The following is a 14,722-nucleotide window of genomic DNA, read 5'->3' as shown; positions in this document are numbered from 1 at the left end:
TTCTAAACCTCCCCTAAATTCTCTGTCAGTTGATATGCATTAGGTGGGAAGCCTAGTTCTATGGGACTCGGCCCCAGGCAGGCCTCAGAATCCACCCTGAGTGGAGGGAAGCTGGAAGCTGGGGGATCTGGGGAACAGAAGCAAGGGACCCTGGGTACCCGGCAGCAAAGGGACAGCCTAGTGCCCACCTGTCTTTCTTCAAAAAGAACCTCTGCTTGTGCATGGAAGCTGAGCTGTTCATGAGGCGTCTACACTAGGCACAGGCTAATTTAATGCCGCAGATGTGGGAGCTAATAAGGGGGAAGGGTAGGGTATTAACAAAAAAGCAAGAATGAGCTCATCACTCCAGAAAGGCCTTTTGAGATCACCAAGTCCTGTCATTTTCAAGCTTTTTTTTTTTTTCTTTTAAAGCAGTGAAACCTATTTTCATCCACAACTCTTAAACGAAACTCCAAGACAGATCTGTTCTGATTAAGGCAAGAGGAGGAAGTAGGAGCTGGGAATGAGCAGTTTGACCAGGATGGGAAATCTACTCCCTCAGCCTAACTTCCAAATCCAAAAGTCCCTGGGGGACCTATGCAGAACTTTGGGGCCCTGGGTTTCACTTTGAAAAACCAAGGATCCAGGCCAAACCTTAATTTTATAGATGGTAAAGATGAGTGATTTGTCCAGGGTCCCCATGGAGTCAGCGGCAGCACCAGCACTAGAATTTAACCCCACTCCCAGCCCAGGTCGCTCTCTGCCCCTCCCTCCAGCTGGCTGGCCCCCACAGGCCTTGGGACCCTGAGCCCATGGGGGAATCAGACCGAGCTGCGGAAGGAGAACTGCAGGTAGATGATCAGCAGCAAGACCGTGGCCCAAAACAAGCACCAGGGGATGGAGCAGAAGTTGCAGCCAGAACCCTCCTCGGCCTGTGGCTTGGTGGGGCTGGGCGCCCGGGAGAAGGTGTAGGTGGTCGCCTCCTCCTCCAGCAGCTTCTCGCTGGGCTTCCAGTGCACGATGCCCTCCTGGCAGGCCTCGCAGAACTCGCCGCGGTGCCGCCGGGTGTCCTGACGGCTGGCCACGTGGATGCGGTACTGGCCGCCGCGCTCTCCATAGCACTGCTCGCGCAGGCTGGTGATGAGGTTGTCCACCAGGCTCTCGATGTTCTCCTCCAGCATACTCGACTCGTCCAGCCGCGCGGTTCCGCACTCGTAGCACAGCTGCTTGAAGACGCGCATGCGCACTGACCCCGCCCGCTGGGCGCGGTCCAGGTACATGTGGAAGAGGATGACCACGTGGGGAGACTGCCAGGTGTGCCAGCACCAGGAGCAGTGGAACCTGCGGGGAGGGGGTTGAGGTAAGAGGAGAAGACCGAGTCGAGATGGTGGAAACAGCCCCCAGAAGGCAGTGTCTTTACAGGCGTCATTAGCTTTCCTGGGGTGTCTGTCCAGTCTGTCCCTTCGAGGGTGCCCTTAGGACCAGAGCGGGCTCGTCAAGACGCACCTGGCATCCTCCTCACCTGTGCTCTGCACAGGTCTCAGTCTCCTCCAATCCAATGCCTTCAGGCCCTGCCCTTGGGGCTTCGGCTCTGGGCATATTTCCTCACCTGCAAAATGTTCGCGGTGCACGGGGTGAGTCCTTCCTGCTCAGACCTCCTTGAAGTCTCCTAGCCAGGATGACCCGAACATTTGGGAAAGGCGCAATCTACCTCACATTCTACCTGTTAATAATGCCTGTGAATAGGATAGACCCAAATCAGGAGAAAAATGACACCATCACTACTTCTCAGACTCCAAATCAGTGCCTGGGTTAATGCATCCCAAGGCCTAGAATTGGAGAGGGTCTCGGCTCAGAGCGAGGTGACTGAGGCCAGCTGGTGATCACAGGTCACTGACCAAGGTTGGAGATACTACAAACCTTCCAGGTATCCAAGAAGCTCCTGGGCCCCGCCAGCAAATGTCCAGCTCTTGGTACCCCTCTAAGACAGGTAAACTCCAAGAGGTTAGGAGTCTCATATTCTCATTGTCTTCTCTTTTACCTACATCCTTTGGGGACTATTTTCTCTCTCAGAGATTGGACTATAAAACTAGGATTGGAAAATGTCAGAACTGGAGGAATCTTCAAAGTCACCTGATTAACATTTTGTTTCACTCTCAGGCATAAAGAATTAGAAAATGACCCACATACACACAGCTAGAGTTCAGAGCCAGTACCCAGCACAAAACTGGTGTCCAACAGATGTTGAATTGACTTGAATGCACAGTACCAGGGAAGGAAGGAAGGCCTTACTTCTGACCCCCACACTGCACCACAGAGACTCCCCATCTTCTGTCCCCAAAGGAAGTCTTTACATAACAGACCCACGGACAAGAGTGCTGGAAAGTCATCTCAGATATTATTGTACATCCCAAATCACTGAGAGACCTTGTTGAAATGATTCAATAGGTCTAGAATGGGGCTGTAGATTCTGCATCTTTCACAAGTTCTAGGTGATGCTGAAGCTACAGGTCCATGCTCCGCAAGGCAAGGATCCAGACTAAGCTCTCCTTTTGCAAATGGGAAAGGTGAGGTCCAAGAAGGAAACTGAATCACTCAAGGGCCGTGGAGCTAATAGTAGAGCCAGTTTCTAGCCCACTTCATGTGTTCAGTATTTTATATTGAGTCAGGCTGAATTAAATAGATTGAAATTGAACTGTCCCAGGACCAGAGCACAGAACTCGATCCCCAGAGACCTTGAGCCTCTTTCTCTTGATTTTCAACCATTTTACATTATTAAAATCTGAAAAGATGTAAAATGTTGGAGTTACAGCTAATAAGTATATCCCACCTCTTTGAAACTATGATTCAGAGAGGGCAAGTTACACAGGAGTTCAGTGGAAGAGCTGGAATCAAACTCCGGGGTCCCACCTCCCAGGTAGAGACTCTCTCTGCTTCCTAGTCTACACCTGCCAACAGTGAGACTGATCCTAAGTACCTGGGTCCTCCCCATCAGTCTGTTCTTGGAAGATGCCCCAGGGCTGCCGGCAGGGCGTCTACTTCCTGGGTTACTCACCTGCCCGAGGCATGCAATTCCAGGTACTGCTTCCAGCCTGGGGCCAGCACGTTGTGCTTGAGGTTGGGATCTATGATGAGGTCCCAGCTGTCGGCCGGCTTGGCCTCCTCCATCTTCTCATAGAAGACCTTCTTCCATTCACCTGTGGTCACGCTTTTACACATGGTCTCGTCAGTGGGGAGGGAGGGCAAGCTCCACTTGAGCGAGAACACAGAGAGAGAAGGCAGGTGCAGGGCAGGGCAGCGCAGTCTCCACGGTCTAAAAATCCTCATCGACAGGACCAGGAGGAAGCAGGACCCAGCTCCCTCCTTTGTCCGCAGTGGAACCTGTTTCCACAGCAACCAGGCAGGGCGCCAAGAGACAGAGCGTGGGGAGGAGGGCGTCTCCAAAGTGATGTTTCGAGGCCCTTCACTGAGACTGTGGAGGCAGGGTTTGTGGCTAAGGGACCTGAGACAGGTGGGGGGCTTGAGAAAAGGCTGAGGGAGCTTCAGACCATCTCACTCTGGCCTGTGAAGGGCGCACAGAGGGAGAACCTGGGAGCTGGCTGGGCTTCACCTTGCTGCCCCTGGAGGCATCATCAGCATCTGGTTGCTATGGTAACCATGATGCCTTAGGGAGCCAAAGAGACATAAGGGATGGGAAGATGCAGACCTGTTAATAGATGCAGCAATAATAATAAACTCTCTGCACTCCCACCATTTGTGACTGGCACCAAGCCATTTACAAAACCTACTGGAAGTCTCCTGACCCATGACTATTATCGTCACTATACGGATCAGGAGATTGGGACTCATCTAGCTTATACAACAACTGAGCCACCCAGGCATACCTGTTGGGTTTTTTGTTTGTTTGTTTTGTTTTTTATTTTTTTAGTGTAGACAGTCTTTATTGGCAGGTGTTAAGAGTGCAGAACGGTGACAAATCCAGAGGGATGGGAAAGGAGGTGGGGCGTTTCCCTTCCTCCAAGTAAAGAGCCTGTAATCAGGCCGGTGGGGTGGGAGTACTTGACTGTGCCCACTTTGGGCCCAGCATCCTTCGAAGAACAAGCTCCTAGGTGGAGGGATCCTCACAACACAGTGGAAGGGAGCAACACCCCAGAAGGGGCATGGGCATGTCCCACCCCTGGAAGCTTGGCTCCCGCTCACCCACACACCTTGACAGCTTGGAGTAGGGATGTTTGTGAACTGGGCTAAACTTATCCCTCTGCAAACCCAGGTAGCTGCCTCCTGCCTCAGTTTCCCTCCCCCCAGTGATTAGTCAGGTTGGATTGCCAGACCCTGTCAGGAGTCTGGCCCAACCCAGAATGAGTGGATAGCAGAGCTCATATCTGATTCCAAGCTACTGAGCCCACAATAATTCAATAAATCATCCATTTCAAACATACCTATGTACCAGGCTCTATGCCAGGTGGTTGTAAGGAGGTAGGTACCCAATAATGCAATGGGATATGTAGCCCAGAATGCAATGGTATCTGTGCTTTGACAGCCTTGTATGGGAGCACCACCTGTGCACAAAGAAGGGAGCCATTGCATCAGCCTGGCAGGAGCAGAAATGATGATTTTCAACATGATTATAGAAAAGGAGGGCAGTATCCTTGGGGAAAACAGACTTTATTCTAGGTGCCTGTTCTTCTACTTTTTAATAAATTATTTTTCCTTTATGAAAGTCATACAGGTTTGGAGATCCTGGGTAGCTCAGTGAGTCAAGTGTCCACCCTGGGCTCAGGTCATGATCCCAGGGTCCTGGGATGGAGCCCTGCATCAGACTCCCTGCTCAATGAAGAGCCTGCTTCTCCCTTTCCTTCTGCCCCTCCGCTCACTCATGCTCTCTCTTGCTACCTCTCTCTCTCTCTCTCTCAAATAAGTAAATAAAATCTTCAAAAAGAAGTCATATTTAGAAAAACTGGACAATGCAGATAAAATAAAGCAAAAGTATTACTCTTCCTAGTACCATGTTCAAAACAATCACTGTTAATATTATGATATACACACCCTGACTGCCAGTTATCTGTACATGTATGTATATGTATATATACACATATATACATATATAATACATATACATACACATACATACCCCACTGTGATTTGTCTTCTAAACAATAATATATCATGAATATATTTCTTTTTTTTTTAAGATTTTATTTATTTCACAGATGGAGATCACAGAGAAGCAGGCAGAGAGAGGAGGAAGCAGGCTCCCTGCTGAGCAGAGAGCCCAACGTGGGGCTCCATCCCAGGACCCTGGGATCACGACCTGAGCCGAAGGCAGAGGCTTTAACCCACTGAGCCACCCAGGCGCCCCCCATGAATATATTTCTAAGAAATTAATATTATTCCATCTTATAGCCTGCCCATATTCTGTAATCTGGTTGGGCATAATACATTTAGCTAATCCTCCATGTTGAGGTACTAAGATTTGTTTTCAGTCTTTTATAATTTCACTGTTGCTACCTATTTGTACAGGACCATGTTGAAGCTCATGGTCCCGCACTCGAGGTATCAGAGACGATGACCCCTGCATTCTAGGAAACCACATCTCTTGACCCCGTCCCTGCAGAAGCTTGCTGCAGCTGGAAGAACCTGAGTGAGCTTTTCAAACACTGTGACTTGTGGGCAGCCTGCTGATCCTGAAGTTTACAGACAAAAAAGCAAGCCTAAATCTCCCATCTGGTACTGGAGACCATCTTTCAAGTACTCCTGCTTCTGCATGAATGCTTAGTGCCTTCATTTTACTTTATTTTAGCCTCGGTTTATTCATCTTGACAATGGGATGATAAGGAAGCAGTATCTGTAGTGATTAAAAGCAAGGGCTCTGAAATCACTTGCTTGGGTTTTTGTTCTTGTTTATTTGTTTTCGTAATCCTCTCATATTCTCATGAGTAGCTATTCCTATATATCTAATGTGTATCATTTCATTTTGGCAAAACATTGTTAGTATTTTATGTGAATATATTTTTAATGTGCATAGAAGCAGCAATTGCCATATAGCACTTACTACATATCAGGCAGTATCCGAAGTGCTTTATACATAGTAATTATTATAATATATAATAGTATACATATTATATATATAATTATACATACTAATTGTGTATTAATTATGTATTATTATAATTGTATGATTATTATTATTTTAATTATACATATTAATTTATTTTATCCTAATAACAACCTCTATAGGTAGGTAACAGCAGCCCCAGCTCCATTTTGCAGATATGTAAGCTAAAGCAGAGAGGTTAGATAACAAAATTCAACAGCTAATAATTAATGGAACTGGGATTTGAGCCCATATGAAGATCTCCAAAGCCACAGCTTTCATCATCTTTGCCCAGCATGGAATCTAGAGCAAGATATTTCCTAAATAAATGTGTCTTTCTACCCTCTCATCACTCAATATAGCCATTCCAGACTCCGAGAATTGGAATTCATATCCTTCCAGTAAATGGTTCGCTGGACCCTCCTGAGGCCACAACCCTGGAAGAGGAGTGAGGTGTATTTGACTTGCAAATCTCCCTGTTACTATTGTAGGGACCACTCTGCAGGTGTCCACAGACCCCTGATCCCCAGTGCAAATATTTTGAAGCTGGAAGAGAAATTCATCTTGAAATCGTACCAAAGAAAATATAGTGCATAGAGCCATCTGTGGGTACACAATTCCTGTGAAATTGTGATTGTTTGATGACAAGCACCAGGTTCCATGGAAAGATCGATGAACTGGAAGTAGAGAGATAGAAATGTGTAACCCAGCTCTGCTCCTGGCTAGCTTTGTTTCCTTGGAAAAGTCACTTCTCTTGGCCTGTTTGTCCATTTGTTCAATGGAGTCCACGGCAACACTAAAGTCCCCTGTGACTATAGCCATTTATGGTTCCAGGGAGCTTTATACTCACTGTGGGTAGAGCCAAGTCAGGGTCTGTCTCCTTCGGGGCCGCTGCACTGCTGAAGGGCTCTGGGGAGGTCTCACTGTGCTAGTTTTGTAGTGGACTGAAAGAAGGGTAGAAATTAAATCAGAACCACTGAATGTTAACACTGGAAAGGATTTTTAAGCTTGTTAAACTTTATCCTTCAAGTCAGTATTCTTGCCTCTGAATTAAGGCAACTGATGCCTGGAGAAGTCAATGGGCTTAACCAGCCTCCGAGGTGTGTTGGGAGCTATTTCAGAAAGGATATGATGCTGAAAATAACATATAAACCTGCTATTGCCCTGGAGCCAAAGCATATCACCCAATACCAGGAATGAATTCTTTATTAGTATTTTGCAGTTGTTGCTACAATAAACATTATGATGAAAAACAAGAACACAGAATGTAAGAATCACCAGAGTTGGGTGTGTGTGTGTGTGTGTGTGTGTGTAACCAGCTGATGCAATCCCCATTGGCACAATTTAAGTTTAATTTAGAACTTGAGCTTGCAATGCAGAGGCCAATGTGATATACTCTTCTGTATAGCAGAATGTTTTCTCTAATAAAATAATATTTCTACCAAGACAAACAGCCCTATGGCATTCCAACTTACTCTTTATCAAATGACCTTACTGGGAGATCTGCCTGCAAGGCAGGTGTGAGGTCTTTCTGCCTCCAGGCTGTCTGGGGCACCAGCAGCTGAAGCTACTCTGAATTTCTTAGTTTCCAGGAGCAATACCCCTGCTCAAGAAGCCTGACAAGCCCCACCAGAAGGGAGACAGCTTTCACACCCGGTAGAAAGCCAAGAGACCTAAGGCCCCTTATCTGAGGTTCCATGGAGAACAGGTACAGAAGACCCAAGGACCTGAACACTCTGGCCCAGAACTGGCCAAGTCTGCACCAGAGTGAGCTCATGGGTCATAGTGACCCACACTTCCTGTTAACATGGCGGCCACCCACACCTGGCTAGACTTAGGGTTTTGGCATCCATAGCCTTTTCAGTTGAGGGGAAACCTTTACACCCCCACCTCCCCACCCCCGCCCACTGACCCACTTCATGGCACTGTTTGGACACTTCAAGGCAGCAGCTATTACAATCCTTGGAGCTTTCCTAACCTTATCTCAAGACGCAAGCCTCAGTAATGGTGTCATGACTAAAATTCCATTAAATACAGGATGTTGAAGTTAGGGGGTCTCCAGGGAACACCTCCATACCTGTAGCTTCCTGCCATCTTCGAGGTATTAATTCATGAAAACATTTCTGGGGAAAGGCCCCTCGAGTTCCCTTCCACTCCATTCTATCCCTTCTATGCTTTATCCCAAGTCTTAAAGAGATATTTACTTTGAGAAAGCAGCACTTCTTTATGCACAATAATCTGGGGCTTGAAGACCAGCACAGACTCTAAAGTGCAGTTGACTTTTGTCAACGTGGATTCGAACTGCATGGGTCCATTTACATGCAAATTTTTTTACAGTTTTATTTATTTGAGGGAGAGAGAGCACACACATGCACAATGGGTGGGAGGGGAAAGGTGGGGCAGAGGGAGAGGGAGAAAGAGAATCTTGAGCATACTCCCCAGTGAGTGCCAAGCCTGATGCAGGGCTCCATCTCAGGACCCTGAGAGCATGACTTGAGCTGGAATCAAGAGTTGGGCCCTTAAGTGAATGAGCCACCCAGGCACCCCACAAATATTTTTGGTAAGTTAAAATATACTATAAATGTATTCTTTCTTCCTTATGATTTTATTAAAACATTTTCTCTAGCTTATTTTAAGAAATAGTATATAATACTTATATCATAAAAAATATGTGTTAATTGACTATGTGTTAATATGACCATCAGTAATGCTTTTGGTCAACAGTAGTTTATTAGTAGTTAAGTTTTGGGGGAGTCAAAGTTATGCATGAATTTTGACTGGGCAAGAGGATCAGCACCCTTAACACCCATGTTGTTCAAGGGCGAACTGTACTTCAAAATGACTCCCTCTGTCTACCTTCTTGCCATCCTATATCTCACATTTACCTATCAAATCTGGTGTTTCTTCCAGGCTCAATTCTAAGCTACACCCCCTCCCCCCGCCCCCGGAGAGACTTCCCAAATCTTCCTCTGAGGATGTCTCCCTTCTCAATCTTTTTCTTGATCCTTCATTATTTTGGTCATTATTACTTTGTACCTTGTATGAAGAACAAATCCACGTCTGACCCTCTGTCTCATTCATCACTATGGCTAGAGAATGGAGTGTATTGAATGAATGGTTCTAACACACCCATTTTTTTTTTTTTTAAGTAGGCACAACACTAAGTGTAAAGCCCAGTGTGGGTTTCGAACTCAAGAGACTAAGATCTGAGCTGAGATCAAGAGTCAGACACTTAACCGACTGAGCCATCCTGGTGCCCCTAAAACACCCATATTATGTCCATCCCCAGATATGATTCCAAATTCCCACCTCAGATTCTCACCTTTCTATAGATGCTCCCATCGCTCAGCTGGGAATATTAAAAATGTTTATGGTTCACTGGGAATTGCCTGTCACAGTAGACTCACCACAGCCAATGACTGGCTGATTCAAGGATCCAAAGTCCTGCCCCCTTGCCTGATTTGGGACAACTCTGAAAGGCTATCTCAGTTCCAGAGCTCCCTTTAGGATCAGCTGAGCCTCATTTGCAATCATGCGGTTGGACAGTATCTTGTCTATCCAATCCTGCCTTCCTTGCCTCCCTATAGACATAACTCCCAAGAGCACTTCCCAGTAAACTCTGCATGCAACTTTTTATCTCTGAGCCTGTTTCCAGGAAACTCAATCTGAGGCACCTTTAGACTCTACACAGGGTCACTGCTGCCCCACACCTGGTGCATCTCACCTTCTTTAACAAGCCTCAACAAGTAAACACGGATCCAAGGGAATCTGATGTAAGACATGAAGTCAAATGCTGCAAGGAAAGGAGCTGCAGGAAGAGCTTCCCCCCACTCCAAAAGGCCCCAAGACTAATAGGATCTGGAACTTCAGACCCCAACAGTCCCTCCATGACACGGGATGGACAACAAGAGGAAGATTTAAAGATGTCCATCATGTCACCCTCAGCAGGAGTTACCTAAACGGAAAAGGATAAGGGGAAATAGGGAGAGTAAGATGTAAAGGGAGGGAGGGCAGTTGGAGGGGAAGAAAGAGGAGAGTGTGTAGAATAGTGAAGGACTGAGGAGAGAGGCAAGGGAGCCATGGGAAGAAAGAAAGGGAGAGAAAAGGAAAAAAGCAGATTCTTCTAAAACAGGCTTTTGATTGCTATTCTGTTTTAAATTTGTGCTCATTTTACAACTTTAGAATATTATATAGAATATAGAATATAGAATATTATAGAATGTCATTTTTTGTGGCTTGTTTTTATAGATCCATTAGGACTGGGCTTATATTTTCCTTTGCCTTAATTTGATTTATTTTCCTATTTGCTCAAATTTGACAGAAATCCATGAAGGTTCAATGTTCTCCAGCAGACAGGTGGCCTGAATTTCCCTCATTCAGCTCACACCCTGGATGGAGGAGATTCTCCTGCAGACATGCATCGGGTGTGACTCACCCAGACTAAGAAGGAATCCTTCAGTTCTTCCACAGCGTCCTTGTGAAGACAAGATGAATTTGGACTACCCTACAATCATTCATTAAACAGAGCCACAGTAAAAAGAAGCACAGTTGAAAAAGGCATTGAAACTTACTTTACATTTTTATTGACATCTTTCTGAGAGGTGCCAGATGGAGAATTACATTTTGTAACATGAAACAGAGTATCCTAAATTTCTTTGCCACCATCCACTTCCCACTTAATAGCAGCTATTCCTCTAAAACCTTTTTCTTGTCCTTTCTCCCAAACCACACAGAACCCCATCCCTTGCTGGCTTTCCTAAGTACCCTTTCCTAAGTACCCCTAAACCTGTTGACTTACTAATTCTCCCCACCCTTTATTTCTATTGCACAACTAAGGCAAGGGGTAGGAGAGAGGAGCAGGGCAGAGCTGTCTCAGGAAACCGAGCCCTCGAGAGCACTGCCTCCAGGCTCTGATTTTCTGTCTGGCTGATTTTGTATCTTGTACCAGAAGAAATTAGCACAGACTCTTCTTTTATTTTCCTCTCACCTAGGGAACTGCCATGGCGGTGGGTGTGGCGACTTAGAGATGGGAAGTTTGCATGGCCTGGAGAGAGGAATTGGGTAGAGGAGTGTCAAATCTACTCTCTGGCATTATGACTCACTTCGAGGTAGTTTCACTGGTTGAAGTGAAAAGTTTGTTATTTTAAGCCCCTCCACATCTCACGTGATGGGAAATTTCCCAGACATTGGCAAATGGTGTGCATCACCTCCCTTAATTCCCAGTGCTGTGACAGTTGTGTCCTTCATGTGTTTTGGCACATTTTGGTAGGCAGTAGGGAGGTGGGACATCAGGGATGGGTAGGCAGATACTATCATAGACCGCCGTATTTGACACAGGACCTTTGGCTGGCAGCATGCAGGGTAGATTGAAATGAGAAACAGCAGAGTGGCCATCAGAGTGGCCATCAGGGCCACAGTCCATTCCAGGTAGGACGCAGCAGGGAGCACAGTGGTTAAGGGCATGCCCTTTGGAATCCAAGACAAGGCTGAAATCAAGGCCCCACCACTTACGAGGAATGTAACTTTGGAGAAGTTTGTATCCTCCAAAGCCTTGTTTCCTCATTTGACTGATTTGGGGTTGGGACAAGAGGAATAATGGTTCCCATCTCCCAGGCTACTGGTGAGGGTGAATGAGATTAAAACAGTAGATCCTTGAACAATGCAGGGGTTACAGGTATGGATGCCTGCATAGTCAAAAATCCACATATAACTTTGTGCACGTATGTGGTTTTAATTTTTTTTATTTAATTTTAGTTTTTCAGTGTTCCAGGACACTAGAACTCATATAACTTTTGATCCACTAAAACTTAACTACTAATAGCCTACTATTGATCGGAAGACTTACTGATAACATTAACAGTCAATTAACACATATTTGGTATGTGACATGCATCCAGTATCCTGACAACAAAGTAAGGAGGAAAAAAGAAAACGTTATGAAGAAAACCATAACAAAGAGAAAATACATTTACAGGACTGTAGTGTATTTATTAGAAAAAAAAAATCTGTGCATAAGTGGACCCACACAGTTCAAACCCGTGATGCTCACAGGTCCACTGCATATGGAAGCTTCATATTTGCTTTTAAAACCTTGAACTGCAACCAGTGGTAGGTAGAAAAAGGGAGAGCTGTCTTTGGGTAAATGCCAATATCAGCACAATAATCCAGATCTCAGCTTTGGGCAGAGAGAAAGCAGACTGGACCAAGGTTCCCAGAAGAAGGCAGACAAACGGCAACAGGTCTGTTGACTTCCCCCATACTGCTGCAAATGAAAGTCTACATCCTCTCTGGGAGAAAGAATCCTGAATTCAGAGGGAGGCAGACTGAGGAGAGGATTGCAAAGCACTGCCCTCAGGGAATGGGTTTCCAGTTGGCCCTCAAGGCCATCAGGGACCAAGCCCAGAAGGCTGCAATCCTCTGAAAGAGTCCTAGACGGGGCAGATGTAGTGGCTCCCGGGGCTCCGATCTTGGGTAACTGATCTCGGTTTCTCTTTCTAAGGCAGCCCCAGACGCCAATGCTTTGACAACCCAGCCTCTTCTGTACAGCTAATGCATTTGCAGTGTGTAGGGTCAGGCTTTATCTTCTGTTGCTGTTTTTTCTTCTTTTTTGGAAATGTTGCATTAGGATGTAAGTGGACATTTGGCATGACTCAGCCTTGTCTTTAGGTCTGCTTATAATCAGGAAAAGATATCCCTACATGGTGGGTATGTGGATGGGCTTCCATTTCTACAGAAGTTGGTACACATATATTAATTCACATAACAGATTTCATACTGACAGCCAACTTGAATCTCAATCCAGTATTATCTGAAAATGCCTTAGGTATTTGTATCACAAAGACTCGATTCTATGGTCCACATGGGTCCATCTCTACAGGGCATTACATTCAAGATGCATACTACAAGAGCCAAATAAGTAATTATAGAAGAATTTTATTCACTTGCTTTTCCCAAAGAAGACGAAAGTGATCAAAGTCACAAGCTATAGCATATTCCTCACATTTCTGTTCCTTCCCCCACCTCCCTTCCGTGTCCTCTAGCACTTGCCACCCCTCACCTGCTACCTCTACTTCCCACCACATTGCCCACCTCCAGACACTGTGGCCTCATTTTGCTCACCTCCCATCCCTCTCATTTCCTCCCTAGGAGGCTTGTCTCTGCTCTAAAATCCTTCTTGATCCATTCTTATAAAAGGCTAGAAACTGATCTGGCAGTGACAAGTTTAGGGTGTAAAGGGTGGGAAAAGCGTGGGGGAGAGGCAAGGTGTTGTTCTCTTTCATGGGACAAGAGAGAAATATATGGATAATCCCTGATTAATATTAACTTTCATGGAGTTCCCGGGTGAATCAATTGGTTAAGTGTCTGCCTTTGGTTCAGATCATGATCCCAGGGTCTGCTCAGTGGAGAGTCTCCTTCTCCCTCGTCCTCTGCCTCTCTCCCCGCTCATGCACTCTTTCTCTCTCTCTCTCTCAAATAAACAAATAAAATCTTTTAAAAAATATTAATTTTCACAACAGGGTCATATGTCTATAAATTTTATATATATATAAATTTATTTTTTTCAGTGCTCTATAAAGCATTATTAAATAATGAAAATAAAAATTAATTTATGCCCTGTCTAGAAAAAGTTTAAAGTAGCCTTCAGAGATTCACAAAATATAACAATATGTTCTATATTTTTAAATAGCCAAAAATATGTGACAAAAGAATACATGCATTTCTCTTTGACCCAACAGATCCATGTTTAGAAATCTATGTTTTAAATATACTGGCAAAAACTGAAAATGCAGTAAACAAAAACTATATATTGCAATGTCATTTGTAGCTACCAAAGATTGAAAACAACATAAATCCCTATTTGTGAGATACTAGATGAATAAAAAATGGAGCATTGCCCAATGGTGGATGTTGAACAAAGGAAGGATTATCTCCATAAACTGCAGCACAGTAATCCCCAGGAAATACTCTTAACTTTAAAAACAGGAAAGAAAAAGAAAAAAAAAACAAGGGTAGACTGCATATAAAGATTGCTGCCTTTGATCTAAGTATGAGAGATAAATATTTGCATGTAGTGAAAATTGCAACGATAAATTAAAAAAGACCAAAGAAAGTTCTTGCCTATCGAAGAAGGAAGGAACAGAATGGATGAATCATGAAAAGAAAGGCAATAAGACATTATGGGCATCCAGATGTCATGCTACAGGAATTGTACAACACTAACTGTGAAATACTTATATCAAAAAAATTAAACCTGAATCTGGTCAGGCTTCCAGATAGTTTAGAGGAAGAAATGCAGGGTAAGAGGGCATATCTCAAACAGCACCACAAGGACGCTATCAGCAAAATCCAAAATGTGGAAAATTTGAAAATATGAAAAACGAGACACATTTTTCTTTTCCAAACAAATAAATGGCAAAGGAAAAATAAGAGGAGTGGGGACTATTATAAATTAAAAGAGAATTAAGATCTGCAACCAAATATGATAAGTGGATCTTCTTTGGATACTGAATGACTCAAATAAACTATAAAAAGTCATATTTATTTATTTATTTTTATTTTTATTTTTTTGAGAGAGTGAGCATGTGAGCAGGCTCAGAGGAAGAGGGTAGGGGGAGAGAGACAATCTTAAGCAAGTTCCACAACCAGTGC

At 44.7% G+C, this 14,722-nt stretch overlaps 1 protein-coding gene across 1 annotated transcript; it reads right to left on the bottom strand.

Moving 5' to 3' along the window:
- Positions 1-800: 800 nt before the first annotated feature.
- On the bottom strand, positions 801-3,306 carry RTP1 (receptor transporter protein 1; the record flags this gene model as incomplete). The annotated part of the gene is made up of 2 exons (XM_080803798.1): positions 801-1,320; positions 3,035-3,306. The coding sequence occupies 2 exons, from the start codon at positions 3,304-3,306 to the stop codon at positions 801-803; spliced, it is 792 nt and encodes a 263-aa protein (XP_080659924.1).
- Positions 3,307-14,722: the final 11,416 nt, after the last annotated feature.

This window comes from Martes martes (genome assembly GCF_963455335.1).
Source record: "Martes martes genome assembly, chromosome: 1".
NCBI lineage: Eukaryota > Metazoa > Chordata > Mammalia > Carnivora > Mustelidae > Martes > Martes martes.
The sequence above is the reverse complement of the archived record's forward strand: the minus strand, read 5'-3'. Positions and strand labels throughout refer to the sequence as shown.